This window comes from Bos taurus, chromosome 1 (assembly GCF_002263795.3).
Source record: "Bos taurus isolate L1 Dominette 01449 registration number 42190680 breed Hereford chromosome 1, ARS-UCD2.0, whole genome shotgun sequence".
NCBI lineage: Eukaryota > Metazoa > Chordata > Mammalia > Artiodactyla > Bovidae > Bos > Bos taurus.
Window position 1 is genome coordinate 71,621,428 of NC_037328.1, and position 17,314 is coordinate 71,638,741.

Here is a 17,314-nt window from a genome sequence, read left to right on the forward strand (position 1 = left end):
AAACACATTCAAACTGGGCTTCTAAATGCCATGAATACATTATCAAAACCACAAATTACCATTTCATTACTGTAAAATAACAGAAAAACGATGGTGTGATATTTTTGAAAGGAATATGGTTTCCAGGAAAATTACAAAATGGGTGATGAGTTTTCTTTTCATAATATCTTTATAAAATGTGGCTTTCAACAGGAAAAATATGCTTCACTAATAGGTTTATCACTCTCAATAGGACAAGGTGAGAGGGAAACAAGAAATAAAATTAGAGGAGAAAAATAAAATTAAATCAATCTTTAGACAAAATGATATATTACTGACAAAATATTTGAGTTTTTTCCCCATCTTCAAAAACAGAAAAGCATAGATTTAAAATACTTCATGAGAACTGTCATTGCTATTACTTTCTAGGTTTAGAATTTAGTCCTAGTAACAAAATGGGATTCTATATTAAGGATGAAGGTGAAAGTGGGAGAAGTGGATTGGGGCCTTATTGTGAAACATCTTAAATGTTTTCCTGATGAATGGCAAATATTCTTGGAAATATTGGAGCATCAAGTAGGTTTAAATGTTTTCCAGAAAAAGAACCATGGCAGTGTGGAACACAAAAGGAAGAGAAATTAGAGAAAAGTAAATTGGTAAAGAAGCTATGGAAATAATTTGGATAAAAGACAAAATTTCTAAAGACAGTTAAGAATAGGCAGTAAATTCCTAATTATAAAAAAATCTTAATATTAGTAGAAAAAATTCCATAAAGTCATAACTAAGAACAAAGGAAAGTTATGACCAACCTAGATAGCATATTCAAAAGCAGAGACATTACTTTGCCAACAAAGGTCCATCTAGTCAAGGCTATGGTTTTTCCTGTGGCCATGTACGGATGTGAGAGATGGACTGTGAAGAAAGCTGAGCGCGGAAGAATTGATGCTTTTGAACTGTGGTGTTGGAGAAGACTCTTCAGAGTCCTTTGGACTGCACAGAGATCCAACCAGTCCATTCTGAAGGACATCAGCCCTGGGATTTCTTTGGAGGGAATGATGCTGAAGCTGAAACTCCAGTACTTTGGCCACCTCATGCGAAGAGTTGACTCACTGGAAAAGACTCTGATGCTGGGAGGGATTGGAGGCAGGAGGAGAAGGGGACGACAGAGGATGAGATGGCTGGATGGCATCACTGACTCGATGGACGTGAATTTGAGTGAACTCCGGGAGTTGGTGATGGACAGAGAGGCCTGGTGTGCTGAGATTCATGGGGTCGCAAAGAGTCGGACACGACTGAGCAACTGAACTAAACTGATTATAGATAAGAACAACTTATCTATAATCAACTTGACTAGGATAAAAATCAGATTATATAACATATACAAAGGTGAGTTGTTCCACTCACCTAATATAATTTGTGGCTTCCCTGGTGGTTCAGGTGGTAAAGAATCCACCTGCCATGTGGGAGACCTGGGTTTAATCCTTGGGTGGGGAAGATCCCCTGGAGAAGGGAATGGTTGGTTACCCACTCCAGTATTCTGGTCTGGAGAATTCCATGGACTGTATAGTCCATGGGGCTGCAAAGACTCAGACATGACTGAGAGACTTTCACTTTTCAATATGATTTGGGACAAGAACTACACTTTTAATTAAATGCTGTTTTATAATATATTTCATTATCTGTAGAGAAATCGCTCCAAATTGTTCTTAATCTTTACTTGGTTGTTTTTGAGTTTTTAACTTTTCTATATCAAACTGTCCAAAAGAAGTTTCTGTGATGATGTAAGTGTAATATAATCTGTCTGGTCCAATACAGGAGTTACTTACCCACAAGTGACTACTGAGTGCTTGTAATGTGACTACTGCCAGCAGAAAAACCATAAATATTATTGAATTTTAATCAATATAAATTTAAATACCAACATGTGGCTGCTGCTGCTGCTGCTGCTGCATCACTTCAGTCGTGTCCAACTCTGTGCAACCCCATAGACGGCAGCCCACCAGGCTCCCCCGTCCCTGGGATTCTCCAGCCAAGAACACTGTTGTGGGTTGCCATTTCCTTCTCCAATGCATGAAAGTGAAAAGTGAAAGTGAAGTCGCTCAGTCATGTCCAACTCTTAGCGACCCCATGGACTGCAGCCCACCAGGTTCCTCGGTCCATGGGATTTTCACCATTGCCTTCTCTGAACATGTGGCTAGTGGCTTGCAATTCTGGAAGATGTAGCTCTAAGTGAATCATTAAATGTAACTATATGCCTCCAAAATACATGCACACATTCTCTTTTTATCTCTCCTCCTTTCCCTTTTCCTTTCTCCTCCCCTGACTCCAAATACACATTCTATTTTTTGGCACTATGACTGGCACGATACCAAATTTACAGATTTATCTGGAAAAAACAATGATATCTACTTTATCTTTCTGTTCTGCAACAAAAACTGCTCTGTACTTAAGTATTCCTCTATACCATCAGTAAGTGTCACAGCTTTCTTACAACAAACTATATACATTCCTGTTAAGCTGATTGCTATGTGTGTGTGTTACTCACTTAGTTGTGTCTGACCCTGTGACCCCATGGACCACAGACCACCAGTCTTCTCTGTCCATGGAATTCTCCAGGCAAGGATACTGGAGTGGGTTGCAATTTCCTTCTCCAGTGGGTATTCGTCCTGAACCAGGGATCAAACCCAAATTGCAGACAGATTCTCTAATGTCTGAGCCACCAGGAAGACCACATATGTGGCTTCAAGTTGATTGCTAGGTATTTCATATTTCACTGAAAGAGTTAATAACTCATATTGTCAATTGGTTTTTGCTAGTATAGTTGAATACCATTCACTGTTTAGTATTTAAGTTGTTTTAGCTTTTTAGAAAAATATAATTAGCTTCAATTATAGATGATATGCCATAAAGAATACAGATGTCCTTGGCCCCTTATTCCTAAATATTAAAATTTTCTAAACAGCTTGCACTAATATATCCAAACAGGACAGACAAATCCTAATACATAATAGATATTAAGACCCTCCAAATAAAGATACAAAGAAGTCTAATTGAAGACTTCTCCGTCATTTAAGGTTCATTTCAGTAATACCTTTCAAACTATAGAGTAATACATTAAAATTCAAGATTTTGCCTATCAACCTTCAATAAACTTACTGTGTGATTATGATTGTGGAAGTTGCTCAGCTGTATCCGACTCTTTGCAACCCCATAGACTATACAATCCATGGAATTCTCCAGGTCAGAATACTGGAGTGGATAGCCTTTCCCTTCTCCAGGGGATCTTCCCAACCCAGGGATCGAACCTAGGTCTCCCATATTCTAAGGCAATTAAAAACCTCAACAGTAAGGTAAGAATCTAAAAATAAAAATGTACTAGGAAGAAGAAAATGTTCTTCCTAATGAAAAATCAACATTACTAAATACAAAATATTAACCCTGAAATAATTTACTCATGAATTTTTCCTAAATAAAGAATAACCATTTAGGTCAACTTTAAAATCATACAGTTATTAATTAAACATACAGAAAAACTGAAGCTTTCATTGCAACCCCATGGACTATAGCCAGCCAGGCTCCTCTGTCCATGGAATTCTCTAGGCAGGAATACTGGAGTGGCCAAAGAACTGAGATTCCAGTAGCTGTTTGTTATGGAATTAAAGGGGATTAAAACAAACATAAATAATTAAAAAACAAAAATGAAAACAAGAAACAAAAGACAACTGGTAAATACAAAATGAGACAAATAACAACAGAAAAAAAGAAACATACACACACACGAAAAACTGAAACAGAATTAACAAATGATTTATCTCCAAAATATACAAATAGCTCACGCAGCTCAACACCAGAAAAACCCAATCAAAAAGTAGCCAGAAGACCTAAACAGACCTTTCTCCAAAGAAGACATACAGATATGCTAATAGACACATAAAAAGATACTCAACATCACTCATTATTAGAGAAATGCAAATCAAAACTACAATGAAATATATCCTCACACCAGTCAGAATGACCACCATCAAAAATTCTATAAACAATAAATTCTGGAAAGGGTGTGGAGAAAAGGGAACCCTCTTGCACTGGTGGGACTGTAAATTGATATAGTCACTATAGAGGACAGTATGGAGATTCCTTAAATATCTAGGAATAAAAGTACTATATGACCCAACAATCCCACAACTGGGCAAATATCCTGAAAAAACATAATTGAAAAAGACACATGTACCCCAGTGTTCACTGCAGCACTATTTACAACAGCTAGGACATGGAAGCAACCCAGATATACACTGACAGATGAATGAATAAAGAAGCTGTGGTACATACATACAATGGATTATTTATTGTTGTTGTTTAGTCACTAGGTCGTGTCCGTCTCTTTGGACCCCATGGACTGCAGCGCACCAGACTTTCCTGTCCTTCACCATCTCCTGGAGCTTGCTCAAAATCATGTCCATTGAGTTGGTGATGCCATCCAACCATCTCGTCCTCCATCGTCCCCTTTTCCTCCTGCTTTCAATCTTTTCCAGCATCAGGGTCTTTTCCAATGAGTCAGCTCTTTGCATTAGGTGGCCAAAGTATTGGAGTTTCAGCATCAGTTCTTCCAATGAATATTCATGACTGATTTCCTTTAAGATGGACTGGTATGACCAACCTGCAGTCCAAGGGGCTCTCAAGAGTCTTCTCTAACACCACAATTCAAAAGGATTAATTCTTTGGCGCTCAACCTTCTTTATGGCCCAACTCTCACATCCATACATGAGTACTGGAAAAACCATTCAGTTCAGTTGCTCAGTCGTGTCCAACTCTTTGCGACTCCATGAACCACAGCATGCCAGGCCTTCCTATCCATCACCAACTCCCAGAGTCCACCCAAACCCATGTCCGTTGAGTCGGTGATACCATCCAACTATCTCATCCTCTGTTGTCCCCTACTCCTCCTGCCCTCAATCTTTCCCAGCATCAGGGTCTTTTCAAATGAGTCAGCTCTTCGCATCAGGCAGCCAAAGTATTAGAGTTTCAGCTTCAACATCAGTCCTTCCAGTGAACACCCAGGACTGATCTCCTTTAGGACAGACTGGTTGGATCTCCTTGCAGTCCAAGGGGCTCTCTCAAAGTCTTCTCCAACACCACAGTTCAAAAGCATCAATTCTTCTGTGCTCAGCTTTCTTTATAGTCCAACTCTCACATCCATACATGACCACTGGAAAACCACAGCCTTGACTAGACAGACCTAGCTCTGACTATATGGACCTTTGTTGGCAAAGTGATGTCTCTGCTTTTTAATATGCTGTCTAGAACTGCCAACTTGTCTTCCAAGGAGCAAGCATCTTTTAATTTCATGGCTGTAGCCACCATCTGCAGGGATTTTGGAGGCCAAGAAAATAAAAGTTTGTCAGTGTTTCCATTGTTTCCCCATCTATTTGCCATTAAATGATAAAATCAGATGCCATGAACTTAGTTTTTTAAATGTTGAAGTTTCAGCCAACTTTTTCACACTCCTCTTTCACCTTCATCAAGGCTCTGCAGTTCCTCTTCACTTTCTGCCATAAAGGTGGTGTCATCTCAATATCTGAGGTTATTGGTATTTCTCCTGGCAATCTTGATTCCACCTTGTGCTTCATCCAGCCCAGCATTTCATGTGATGTACTCTGTACATAAGTTAAATAAGCAAGGTGACAATATACAGCCTTGAGGTACTCCTTTCCCAGATTGAAACCAGTCTGTTGTTTCATATCCAGTTCTAACTGTTGCTTCTTACCTTCATACAGCTTTCTCAGGAGGCAGGTAAGGTGGTCTGTTATTCCCATCTCTTTCAAGAATTTTCCACAATTTGTTGTGATCCACACAGTCAAAGGCTTTAATGTAGTCAATGAAGCAAAAGTATATATTTTTCTGGAATTCTCTTGCTCTTTCGATGATCCAACGGATGCTGGCCATTTGATCTCTGGTTCCTCTGCCTTTTCTAAATCCAGCCTGAACATCTGGAAGTTCACTATTCACGCACTGTTGAAGACAGCATGGAGAATTAGGATTACTTTGCTAGCATGTGAGATGAGTGCAACTGTGTGGTAGTTTGAACATTCTTTGGCATCGCCTTTCTTTGGGACTGGAATGAAAACTGACTTTTTGCAGTCCTGGCCACTGCTGAGTTTTCCAAATTGGTTGGCATATTGAGTGCAGCACTTTCACAGCATCATCTTTTAGGATTTGAAATAGCTCAACTGGAATTCCATCACTTCCACTAGCTTTGTTCATAGTGATGCTTCCTAAGGCCCACCTGACCTCACACTCCAGGATGTTTGGCTCTAGTTGAGTGATCACACCATCATGGTTATCTGGGTCATTAAGATCTTTTTTCCATAGTACTTCTAGATATTCTTGCCACCTGTTCTTAATATCATCTGCTTCCATTAGATCCATTATATTTCTCTCCTTTATTGTGCCCATCTTTGCATGAAATGTTCCCTTGGTATCTCTGATTTTCTTTTTTTTTTTTTTAATGCTGCAAAAAGCTTTGTTTCCATTTGGTCCAAGGCTTGAGAGAGGGCTCCAGGGTGTTAAAAAGCTGCCTAGTGGCTGCAGAGAGGAGCTTCAGGCAGCCCTGATGTTAGGTGGGTTCTTCAAAGGCCGCTGCTCTCCAGAAGCTCCTAGTTGTGCTTGAGGGTGAGCCTTTCGAAGAGATACTCGCCCAACCCAGCCTGGGGACCAGCCAGGCTGGGGACCAACCAGCCTGCGGAGGTTGGTCAGGTGGTCACCCATCTTCTTGATGAGTTTCACTTCCTCATCTAGGAAGTGGTTCTCCAGGAAGTCACAGATGTGGGGGTCTCCACAGGCAGAAGACAGGCCATGCAGATCCAACAGGGCTTGATTCAGGTTCTTCTCTATGAGAAGGGCGGCTTCCACAGCATCCTGGGTTTTACCCCACTCATCTTGAGATGGCTTCTGCACGTTCAGGAAGAGGGTACGGCCGCCACGCTGGTTTTGCAGTTTGAAGAGACGCTCCGTGCCCTTGCGCTTCTCCTTGGCCAATTCATGAAAAAAGTGACCCACACCCTCCAGGGCCACATCGTCATGGTCGAAATAGGAGCCCAGAGAGAGGTAGGTGTAGGAGGCCCACAGTTGCATGTTAACCAGGCGGTTGACGGTGGCCTCCACCTCGGCAGAATAATTCTGATGAATCTGGGAGCTCATGATTGGTCGGTAATAATAAGGAGTTAAAAAATGGCAGCTGGTCCTGGTGATCCCACAGAGCTGAGGGGCTGACTCGAGAGGTTGCGACTGGAAAAAAGGTTGGAGGGGTGGCTGGAGGCTGGAGCAAGGGGCGTCCCTGGGTCTGTTCCATCCAACAAGATCCGCGGGGCTGCTGAGCACACTTTCTCTCTGATTTTCTTGACGAGATCTCTAGTCTTTCCCATTCTATTGTTTTCCTCTATTTCTTTGCATTGTTCAGTTCAGTTCAGTCACTCAGTCGTGCTCGACTCTCAGCGACCCCATGGACTGCAGCATGCCAGGTCTCCCTGTCCATCACCAACTCCTGGAGTTTACTCAAACTCATGTCCAGTGAGTCAGTGATGCCATCCAACCATCTGATCCTCTGTCATCCCCTTCTCCTCCTACCTGCAATCTTTCCCAACATCAGGGTCTTTTCAATTGAGTCAGTTCTTTGCATCAGATGGCCAAAGTATTGGAGTTTCAGCTTCAACATCAGTCCTTCCAGTGAATATTCAGGACTGATTTCCTTTAGAATGAACTGATTTGATTTCCTTGCAGTCCAAGGGACTCTCAAGAGTCTTCAACAACACCACAGTTCAAAAGCATCAATTCTTTGGCGCTCAGCTTTCTTTATACTCCAACTCTCACATCCATACCCGACTACTGGAAAAACCACAGCTTTGACTAGATGGACCTTTGTTGGCATTGTTCACTTAGGAAGGCTTTTTTAAATCTCTGCTTGATATTGTTTGGAACTCTGCATTCAGATGGATGTATCTTTCCTTTTCTCCTTTGCTTTTCGCTTCTCTTCTTTTCTCATCTATTTGTAAGACCTCCTCAAACAACCATTTTGCCTTTTTGCATTTCTTTTTCTTGGGGGTAGGGGGAAAATGCAAAATGGAATATTTCTCAGCCACAAAAACACCACATTTGAGTCAGTTCTAATGAGGTGGATAAGCCTAGAGCCTATTATACAGAGTGAAGTAAGATAGAAAGAGAAAGACAAATATCATATATTAACACACATATATATGAAATCTAGGAAGATGGTACTGATGAACCTATTTTCAGGACAGAAATGGGACAGAGACATAAAGAACAGACAATAGTACCCAGGGCAGATGAAAGACAGGGTGGGTGGGATGAATGGACAGAGTAGCATGGAAGCACATACATTATAATATGCAAAATAGCCAGTGGGAATTTGCTGTATAATGCCAGGAGCTCAAACAGGTACTCTGTGACAACTTAGAGGTATGGCACCTGGGAGGGAGGTTCAAGAGGGAGGGGACATGTGTATACCAAGGGCGGATTTATGTTGATGTATGGCAGAAACCAAGACAATACTGTAAAGCAATTATCTACCAATTAGGGTGATCCCATGGACTGTGGGAGAAGGCAATGGCACCCTACTCCAGTACTCTTGCCTGAGAATCCCATGGATGGAGGAGCCTGGTAGGCTGCAGTCCATGGGGTTGCTGAGGGTCGGACACGACTGAGTGACTTCACTTTCACTTTTCACTTTCATGCATTGGAGAAAGAAATGGCAACCCACTCCAGTGTTCTTGCCTGGAGAATCCCAGGGACGGGGGAGCCTGGTGGGCTGCCGTCTATTGGGTCGCACAGAGTCGGACACGACTGAAGTGACTCAGCAGCAGCAGCATGGACTGTAGCCTACCAGGCTCTTCCATCCATGGAATTTTCCAGGCAAGAGTACTGGAGTGGGTTGCCATTTCCTTTTCCAACTGGAATGGTTAGCCATTCCCTTTTCCAGGGGATCTTCCTGACCCAGGGATAAAACCCACATCTGCAGATTCTTTACCATCTGAGCCACCAGAAAACCCCTGTGTAAGAAAGCTACCAAAGTAAAATTAAATGAAATTTCCTAATTTTTACTCTTTATGGTTTTACAGAAAATACAAAGGAATAGTTAGGAATTATTTCAACAAATTTCTTCATGTCTGCTCATTACCAGAACCAGGAAGACCTCTAGAATTTTTGCTTAATATCTTAGTACTTAGGAAAAGAACAGGATTTCAGAGAGATAATCAAACCCAATGCCAATGAAATTATAGTATCAATTAATACTTAAAACTGAGTTTAATACATCATACTTGATTGTACAAGAGTGAAAGCTTTCTTTCACCCAAGGATCAGGAACAAAATAAGAATGTTAGCTCTTGCAATTTCTATGAAACATTTTAATGGAGGTTTTAGCCATGGCAATTAGGCACGGAAAATAAATAAAAGGCATCTTTATTGAAAAGAAATAAGTGAAAATATTTGTTTGTATATTACATGACCTTATGTAGGAAATCCAAAGGAATCTACAATAAGAACAAAAATCAGAACTAATTTGAGTTCAGTAACACTGCAGGATAGATTAATACCCCCAAATCCATTATATTCCTAAACACTAGCAATGAAAAATCCATACATAAAATTAAGAAAACAATTTAATTTATAATATCATTAAAAGAATACTTAGGAATAAATTTAATTTAAAAAGTGTAAGACAAATTCACTGAAAATTTAAAACACTGTTAACAAAATTGAAGATGTAAAGGAATGGATAGACAATATGTTCATGGACTAAGAGACATAATACTAATAAAATGACAATAATTCCCAGATACCGTATGCAATGTCTGTTGCTGTTGTTTAGTCATTAAGTCCAACTATCTGTGACCTCATGGACTGTAGCCCACCAGGCTCCTCTGTTCATGGGATTTCCCAGTAAAGAATACTAGAGTGGGTTGCCATTTCTCTCTCCAAGGGATCTTCCCAAGCCACGGATTAAACCCACACCTCCTGCATTGGCAGGTGGACTCTGGGTGGATTCTTTACCGCTCATCCACTGGGGATGCCCATGCCAGTGCAGCACTATTCACAATGGCCAAAAGGTGGAAATGACCCAAGAGCCCATCAAGAGAAGGATGAATAAACAAAATGTAGTACATACATATAATGAAAAATATTTCGACCATAAGAACGAATGAAGTTCTAACACATGCTACAACACAGATGAACCTTCACCATACTACTCCTAGTAAAAGCCAGACACAAAAAAACAATTTACTGTATGATTCCTTTAAAAAAAATTTTTATTGGAGTATAGTTGATTTACAATGTTGTGTTGGTTTCAGGTGTACATGTATGATTCTATTTATATGAACAGTCCAGAAAAGAGAAAGCCATAATGACAGAAAGTAGATTAGTGATTGTCAGGGGCTGAGGTAAGGGCAAAATAGGGAGTGACTACTAATGGGTACAGGGTTTCCTTACAAGGTGATAAAAATGTTACGGAAATTTGAAAGTGGTGGTGATGGCACAATGCTGTGAATAAACTAAAACCACTGAATTGTACACTTTAAAAGGGTGGATTTTGTGGTATATAAATTTCTCATCATAAAAAAAAATTTTAAGGTGAAAAAGCTGATAAAGAATTGAGATATAAATTCAAGTTGAAACAATGAATTAATATATTTTATGGTAACAAACATTATGCTAACAAAGGATCAAAAAATTTATTAACACACCATGCTAGTGACAGTATGGGGTAAAAACAATACTTTTTGATGAATCATAATGCTACTACTACTAAGTCACTTCAGGTGTGTCCAACTCTGTGCGATACCATAGACGGCAGCCCACTAGGCTCCCCTGTCCCTGGGATTCTCCAGGCAAGAACACTGGAGTGGGTTGCCATTTCCTTCTCCAATGCATGAAAGTGAAAAGTGAAAGTGAAGTCGCTCAGTCATCTCTGACTCGTGACCCCATGGACGGCAGCCCACCAGGCTCCCCCGTCCCTGGGATTCTCCAGGCAAGAACACTGGAGTGGGTTGCCATTTCCTTCTCCAATGCATGAAAGTGAAAAGTGAAAGTGAAGTCGCTCAGTCATGTCTGACTCGTGACCCCATGGACGGCAGCCCACCAGGCTCTCCCGTCCCTGGGATTCTCCAGACAAGAACACTGGAGTGGGTTGCCATTTCCTTCTCCAATACATGAAAGTGAAAAGTGAAAGTGAAGCCGCTCAGTCGTGTCCGACCCTTCGTGACCCCATGGACTGCAGCCTACCAGGCTCTTCTGTCCATGGGATTTTTTTCAGGCAGGAGTACTGGAATGGGGTGCCATTGCCTTCTCTGAATCATAATGCTAGAAAGTAAAATTTGGCAATAATGATCAAATCTAAAAACTGACACACCCTTTGAGCAACCTATGTATACAAATATATTCAGATTATATAATTGCATATATACACAAAACATCTATACAAAAATTATCAATGGGGCATTGATTTTTGTATGGGAAAAGTTTGAAAACACATATATCCTTATTTATGCACAAAATATTTATACAAGGATATACATATATATACATGTTCTTTTAATATATATCCTACACACATACACACGCACTCTTAACATTTTATGCCTTAGGCAAGAGGAACTAGAAGACTAGGAGTAGGGGTGAAGAAAGATTCCCTTTTTATTGGATATACTGTGGTATATATTGAATTTTATACAATGTATATGCATTACCTGTTCAATTAACTATTTAATTTTAGGAAGCATTTTGACAGCAGCCAGGGGGGGAAAGTGTGATATATAATGCAACAGCTGCAAGTTTTCTTAATTTTATTCATCAACTCACAGCTACTATTTAATGATCAGAACTTAACAGAGGAATAACAAGTAAGTTTAAAAGCCATTCTGGAACATATTTTAAATTTCAGAATTAAACTAATTAGACACAAAGAATATTACTAAACATTTTACAGTGCTTTTCAAATATGATAAAATAGAACAAAATCTTAAGAAAATGGAATTTATCTTATTGCCTTATGTAGAGAAAAGGGTTGCTATATCAGGCCCAAGGCTGCTATGGCTAGCAGAGTCTTAGTAGGCATTTTAGAAATTGATTCTAGGAGCGTTCTCACCATTCCCTCACTGAAAGGGTTGTTTACTCTTGGCAAGACTTTGCAGAGACAATGAACTTTATGCTGAACACCTGTTTTCCTTCTGGGAGCTTGGAAATTTGGTATGTACTGGATAGAGGGTGTCTATGTGAACGACTACCAATAAATAACTGTGGTGAAGCCCAAATAATGGGCTTCCCTGGGCAGAAAAACTGAATACTTGTTGCTACATTTTCACTGCTAGGTGAAAACAGTGCTCTGTGGACCCCTCTGGGGAGGAAGATAGTACAAGGAAATCTAAAGATGTATTACTCTAGACAAACAGCCTTATAATCTGACTATGGATCCTGACTTATTACATATAAATAAATCTTAGCCGTAGGTACAAGGTGCTGAGCCTTGTGAGTCTTTCTAGAGAATTTCTCAACATGGGTAGTGAATGGGTTTAGAGACTTCCAACATATTCTGCTTAACAGGAAAATTAATTTTTGAATAATGTGTCATAAAAACTAAGTTTGCTGTCTGTATGTTAATCCTGCTTTTAATTTGTTGACATCTCTAAAATGCATGTGTATTTATTTTCTTTGTTGATATAGTTTTGTTAGTTCTTACATAGTAACCTTCCAGTTCAAAGGGTTTTAAAATAAAAGTATTTACCAACTCTGCCCTTAAGCAAAACATAATTTAACAAATGAACAGGGATAAAATGTGAAGAACAAAAGTACAAACAAAATTCTTCTTAAGTATTCAATATCAGTGTGAAAGGTGACACTGACTGAAGAGTACTTTTGGTTTGTATAAAGTATTATTATTTAAAGTTTTCAAAAATCTCCCCAAATTTGCTATGCCCATATAAATATACACAGAATACAAAGCCAAATAAAATGTTTTAAAGTACAGATGAAAATTGACTACAGTTCAAAAATGAGAGAAAAAAGATTTTTATAATCTATTAAATTATGCACCATTTGATTTTTTTAAAATGCACAGGTGTAACTTCTACTTACACATCTCCAAAGATACTTTAGGTGGGATGAAAAATGTTAAGATTCTGCTATTCTGGCTATTTATCTTTAGGAGAAAGAAGACTTTTTAACAAAAGTTTGGAGAGAAGGAGTAATCAATTTAAAGTTACAAAGTTATAACTGAGAACACATTCACTACAAACATAGTCACTCAATTAGACTTCAAAAATGACTCTCGGATTATATACCATTGTGTAAATGACCACTGGTGAGAGAGCCCATAGTGAAAGCTGTTCATTTTAATTTAAAAATGAAATTTACTTCAACATTTCTGCTTTGTAAGTGCACGGGAAAAACAAAAAAACAAAAAGGATAGTAAGTTTCATTTACTTTAACAATTACAGCTCAGTGACAGAACATCATAAGGAAAATGTATTAGAGAAAATAATGCTGTGATTTTGATATCTGTATCAAAGACTGAACAGGAAAAACTTGGTGATGAATGGAACTTACATAAGTTGATGTTTCCAAGCTGTCTGTGTTGACTAGTACTGGAGGAGGATTTGCCTTAAAGAAAGAATTGTAAATGTGTTAGGCTTAACAGGAAAATTGGCACATTACATACTAATGTTCACAAATATTAGAAGCATATGAAAGATTTGCTATTTCTTAAGTTATAATTTTATATGAAGTTTTCATATGTTAAACAATGTATCTAGTTTCCAGCACCAATGGAAAGAATTAGATATATAGGCAGCTATTACATTTGCTTTTGAGAAATGAATGATTATTTCTGCTACAACAGACACAATTTTGTTAAGATTTGCGAAGTTCACCAGTCTTCTAAAAAAATTCACAAATATTCTCTCATGTAACAAAAAACTCATCCCAAATTTCTTGGAAATCACTTCTTTTCTAGTCTCAAGGATCCCCTGAAGATTCCAACATTTCATCACCCAGAAAAAAAATTCTGTCTCATATTGAACTGTGTTTAAACATTGGGGGAAAGGAGCCATACAAAGAAATCCATCATAAACTTTAATTAGAAACACATTCAATGTAAAAGCCCTTAATTGTTATCGACTGCAATTACTGCTTTTCATCTGTTATTCTAGACCACTCACAGAACAATTAAGGGTCAACCACTCCCCCATCCCCCCAAAAACACAAGCAGAGTAACATAGATCTAATTAAGTTTAGGATGAAAAAAGCTTGGTTTTCTGATTAAGCTGGAAAGTGTTTGTTATGAAGGTGCAACAAAATTTTTAAAATAAAATGCAATTATTACCAAATGAAAACCAGATCGAACATACTAGAAAACTGATGTGACTCCTCTTAAAATTCTTTCTTTTGTATATTTTAAAATATATAATTACCAAGTCAAATGACATTTTCAGAGAATCAAAGAAATGACTATACTTTAAATAAATTTTAAGAGATATGCTTGCGTAAAAAATTGTACTGGATGCATCTAAGCTACATGAAGCAGCAAGTTAAAAATGAGTGGGGACCAAGGATTACAGTAAAGCACAGGGAACTATATTCAGCATATTAAAATAACCTAAAAATAACCTGGAAAATAATCTGAAGAAGATATATATACACATAACTAGATCACTTTGCTGTACATCTGAAACAATAAAAAATCCTGGGAAAAAAAAAACCAAACAAACAAAATGAGTAGGGAATACTGTATTAAATACAAACATAATACTAGCTACTTTATGTGCTGCTGCTGCTGCTGCTAAGTCGCTTCAGTCGTGTCCGACTCTGTGCAACCCCATAGACGGTGGCCCACCAGGCTCCCCCGTCCCTGGGATTCTCCAGGCAAGAACACTGGAGTGGGTTGCCATTTCCTTCTCCAATGCATGAAAGTGAAAAGTGAAAGTGAAGTCACTCAGTCGTGTCCGACTCTTAGCAACCCCATGAACTGCAGCCTACCAGGCTCCTCCATCCATGGGATTCTCCAGGCAAGAACACTGGAGTGGGTTGCCATTTCCTTCTCCAATGCATGAAGTGTGCAGCCCTACCTTTAACAGTAATAGTCTATTTTCCAATGATTCAGTGAGAATCAAACCTAATACTATTTGTGAAATTGCTAAAAAATACTATTTGTGAGAGACATTTGAGATTTTATGAACATTAGGAATTAATTCATTTCCCAATGACTACTGGGGTCTCAAACTGATATTTTTAAATTAAAAAATTAATGGTACAACTTCACCTTACTTTGCTTAAGCAATTACAGAGGAAGGCAAGAAAGAACAAGGCTATTTAAACTTACAAAAGAAGCTATAGTCCTTAAAAATTATGGCAAGAAAACCATCTGGCTTCCTCTGCTCGTTTATTACCAAAAATATGGTGGAAAAAGTTTGCTTTTACAAAAATCTAACTTATACCAAAATTATCACAACCCTAGCTGCTCATGATCACCAACTCATCATCACTGTATATGTTACCTTTGGATTCTAGTTATATAAAAATCTGGTATTGAAATACATAAAAATTATATAAAGTGTTAAATTTCCTTCAAGATAGAATAATGACCATGAGAGATTAGGAGAAGGAAGGGTTATAGATCATATAAGTGCATGAATTGAGGACTGCTGTAGTTGGGTGATAAGTATACATGGGAGTTCACTGTACTACTCCCTTTCTATTTGAATAGTTTTGAATTTTTTCATAAACTACAGCAAAACAATTATATTGAGTCAGCTTTAAGAGGTTAATAATGAAAGCAGTTGTAAAATACTATGGGTTAAAGCTGTTATTAATATATTAGCATTCATATCATAAAATTCAATTTTAAAGTTCAGTTCTGAAAAAAGAATTACAGACTAGTAAAAATAATTTATAACTTCGGCTTAATGAATATGATTAGATAATTAATACATGTACAATCAGTTTATTTGTAGATGTATCTTAGAAGAATCTGAGTGAATGACCACACCTGAAGGGAAAGCATAGACTTGAAACTGAACAGAAACTCAAGTTGAGGATTAACAAGAATTTCATTCAAAACTGTCAGATTAAACAATTTGAAAAGACCTATCACAAAATGTAGTCTAAAATAAGAGCCTGTGTACATGCAGCTCAAGAGGCATGATCTGATGGCCTCAAGTTCAGCCACCAAAATAATGTTAAAAATATTTAAGACTGTGTTAGCAGGAAGAGAATTAAAACATTTACCTTAAAATACATTATACTTTTACTTACTAACTTGAGGATTTCTAAATTCTTATAGAATACAGAAATGGTATCTGACAAAGTAGTAATCCATCCCTCTTAAACTTGGAGGTGGTAGGAATGAGGTAGCCCAATGGGCTTGGAGGGTACAACTCAGAAAAACACAATACCTTAACACCAAAGCCAGAACAAGTATTTAGATGGAAGAGATACAGAAACATTTGGCCGCAGAATTTGCCACTTTCAGATAGCTGAAATAAAGAGCACTAAAACAAAAAATACAGTAGCAAATTGGGCTAGTTTAAGACCTTGGTATCTGTAACTAGGATGAGAGATAGCAGAACAGATAACATGGAATTACCAGCTTTACTTAGGGAGGAAATCAAATAACAGCAACAAGACTTGAGGATAATCTATGTGAAAGTTACCTGTTGTTACTTTTTGATGACACATCAAAAAGCATGATTCTAGATCTCTCTCTACCTCACTCTACTGTTTAATGACTTTGAATATACAGGTAAATCACAAGTACTAATTATTGAAACTTATTTCTTCCATCTATAAAGAGATATGCCTTTAACCAAAAGGACTGTGTGACAACTCAGTTCAGTTCAGTTCAGTTCAGTCGCTCAGTCGTGTCCGACTCTTTGCAACCCCATGAATCGCAGCACACCAGGCCTCCCTGTCCATCACCAACTCCCGGAGTTCACTCAAACTCACGTCCATTGAGTCGGTGATGCCATCTAGCCATCTCACCCTCTGTCGTCCCCTTTTCCTCCTGCCCCCGATCCCTCGCAGCATCAGAGTCTTTTCCAATGGGTCAACTCTTCGCATGAGGTGGCCAAAGTATTGGAGTTTCAGTTTTAGCACCATTCCTTCCAAAGAACACCCAGGGCTGATCTCCTTTAGAACAGACTGGTTGGATCTCCTTGCAGTCCAAGGGACTCTCAAGAGTCTTCTCCAACACCACAGTTCAAAAGCAGCAATTCTTTGGCGCTCAGCTTTCTTCACAGTCCAACTCTCATATTCATACATGACCAATGGAAAAACC

At 38.6% G+C, this 17,314-nt stretch overlaps 1 protein-coding gene and 1 pseudogene across 16 annotated transcripts in view; both read right to left on the reverse strand.

Annotated features, from left to right (window-relative positions):
- DLG1 (discs large MAGUK scaffold protein 1) overlaps positions 1-17,314 on the reverse strand; it is a 270,955-nt gene that overhangs the window by 110,080 nt on the left and 143,561 nt on the right. For all 16 annotated transcript variants that reach the window (XM_024994948.2, XM_059888069.1, XM_024994955.2 and 13 more), the window contains one exon: positions 13,591-13,644. In XM_024994948.2, coding sequence (XP_024850716.1) covers positions 13,591-13,644 — 54 coding nt within the window. The remainder of the gene's footprint in view (positions 1-13,590; positions 13,645-17,314) is intronic.
- LOC132345647 (ferritin light chain-like) lies at positions 6,439-11,299 on the reverse strand (annotated as a pseudogene).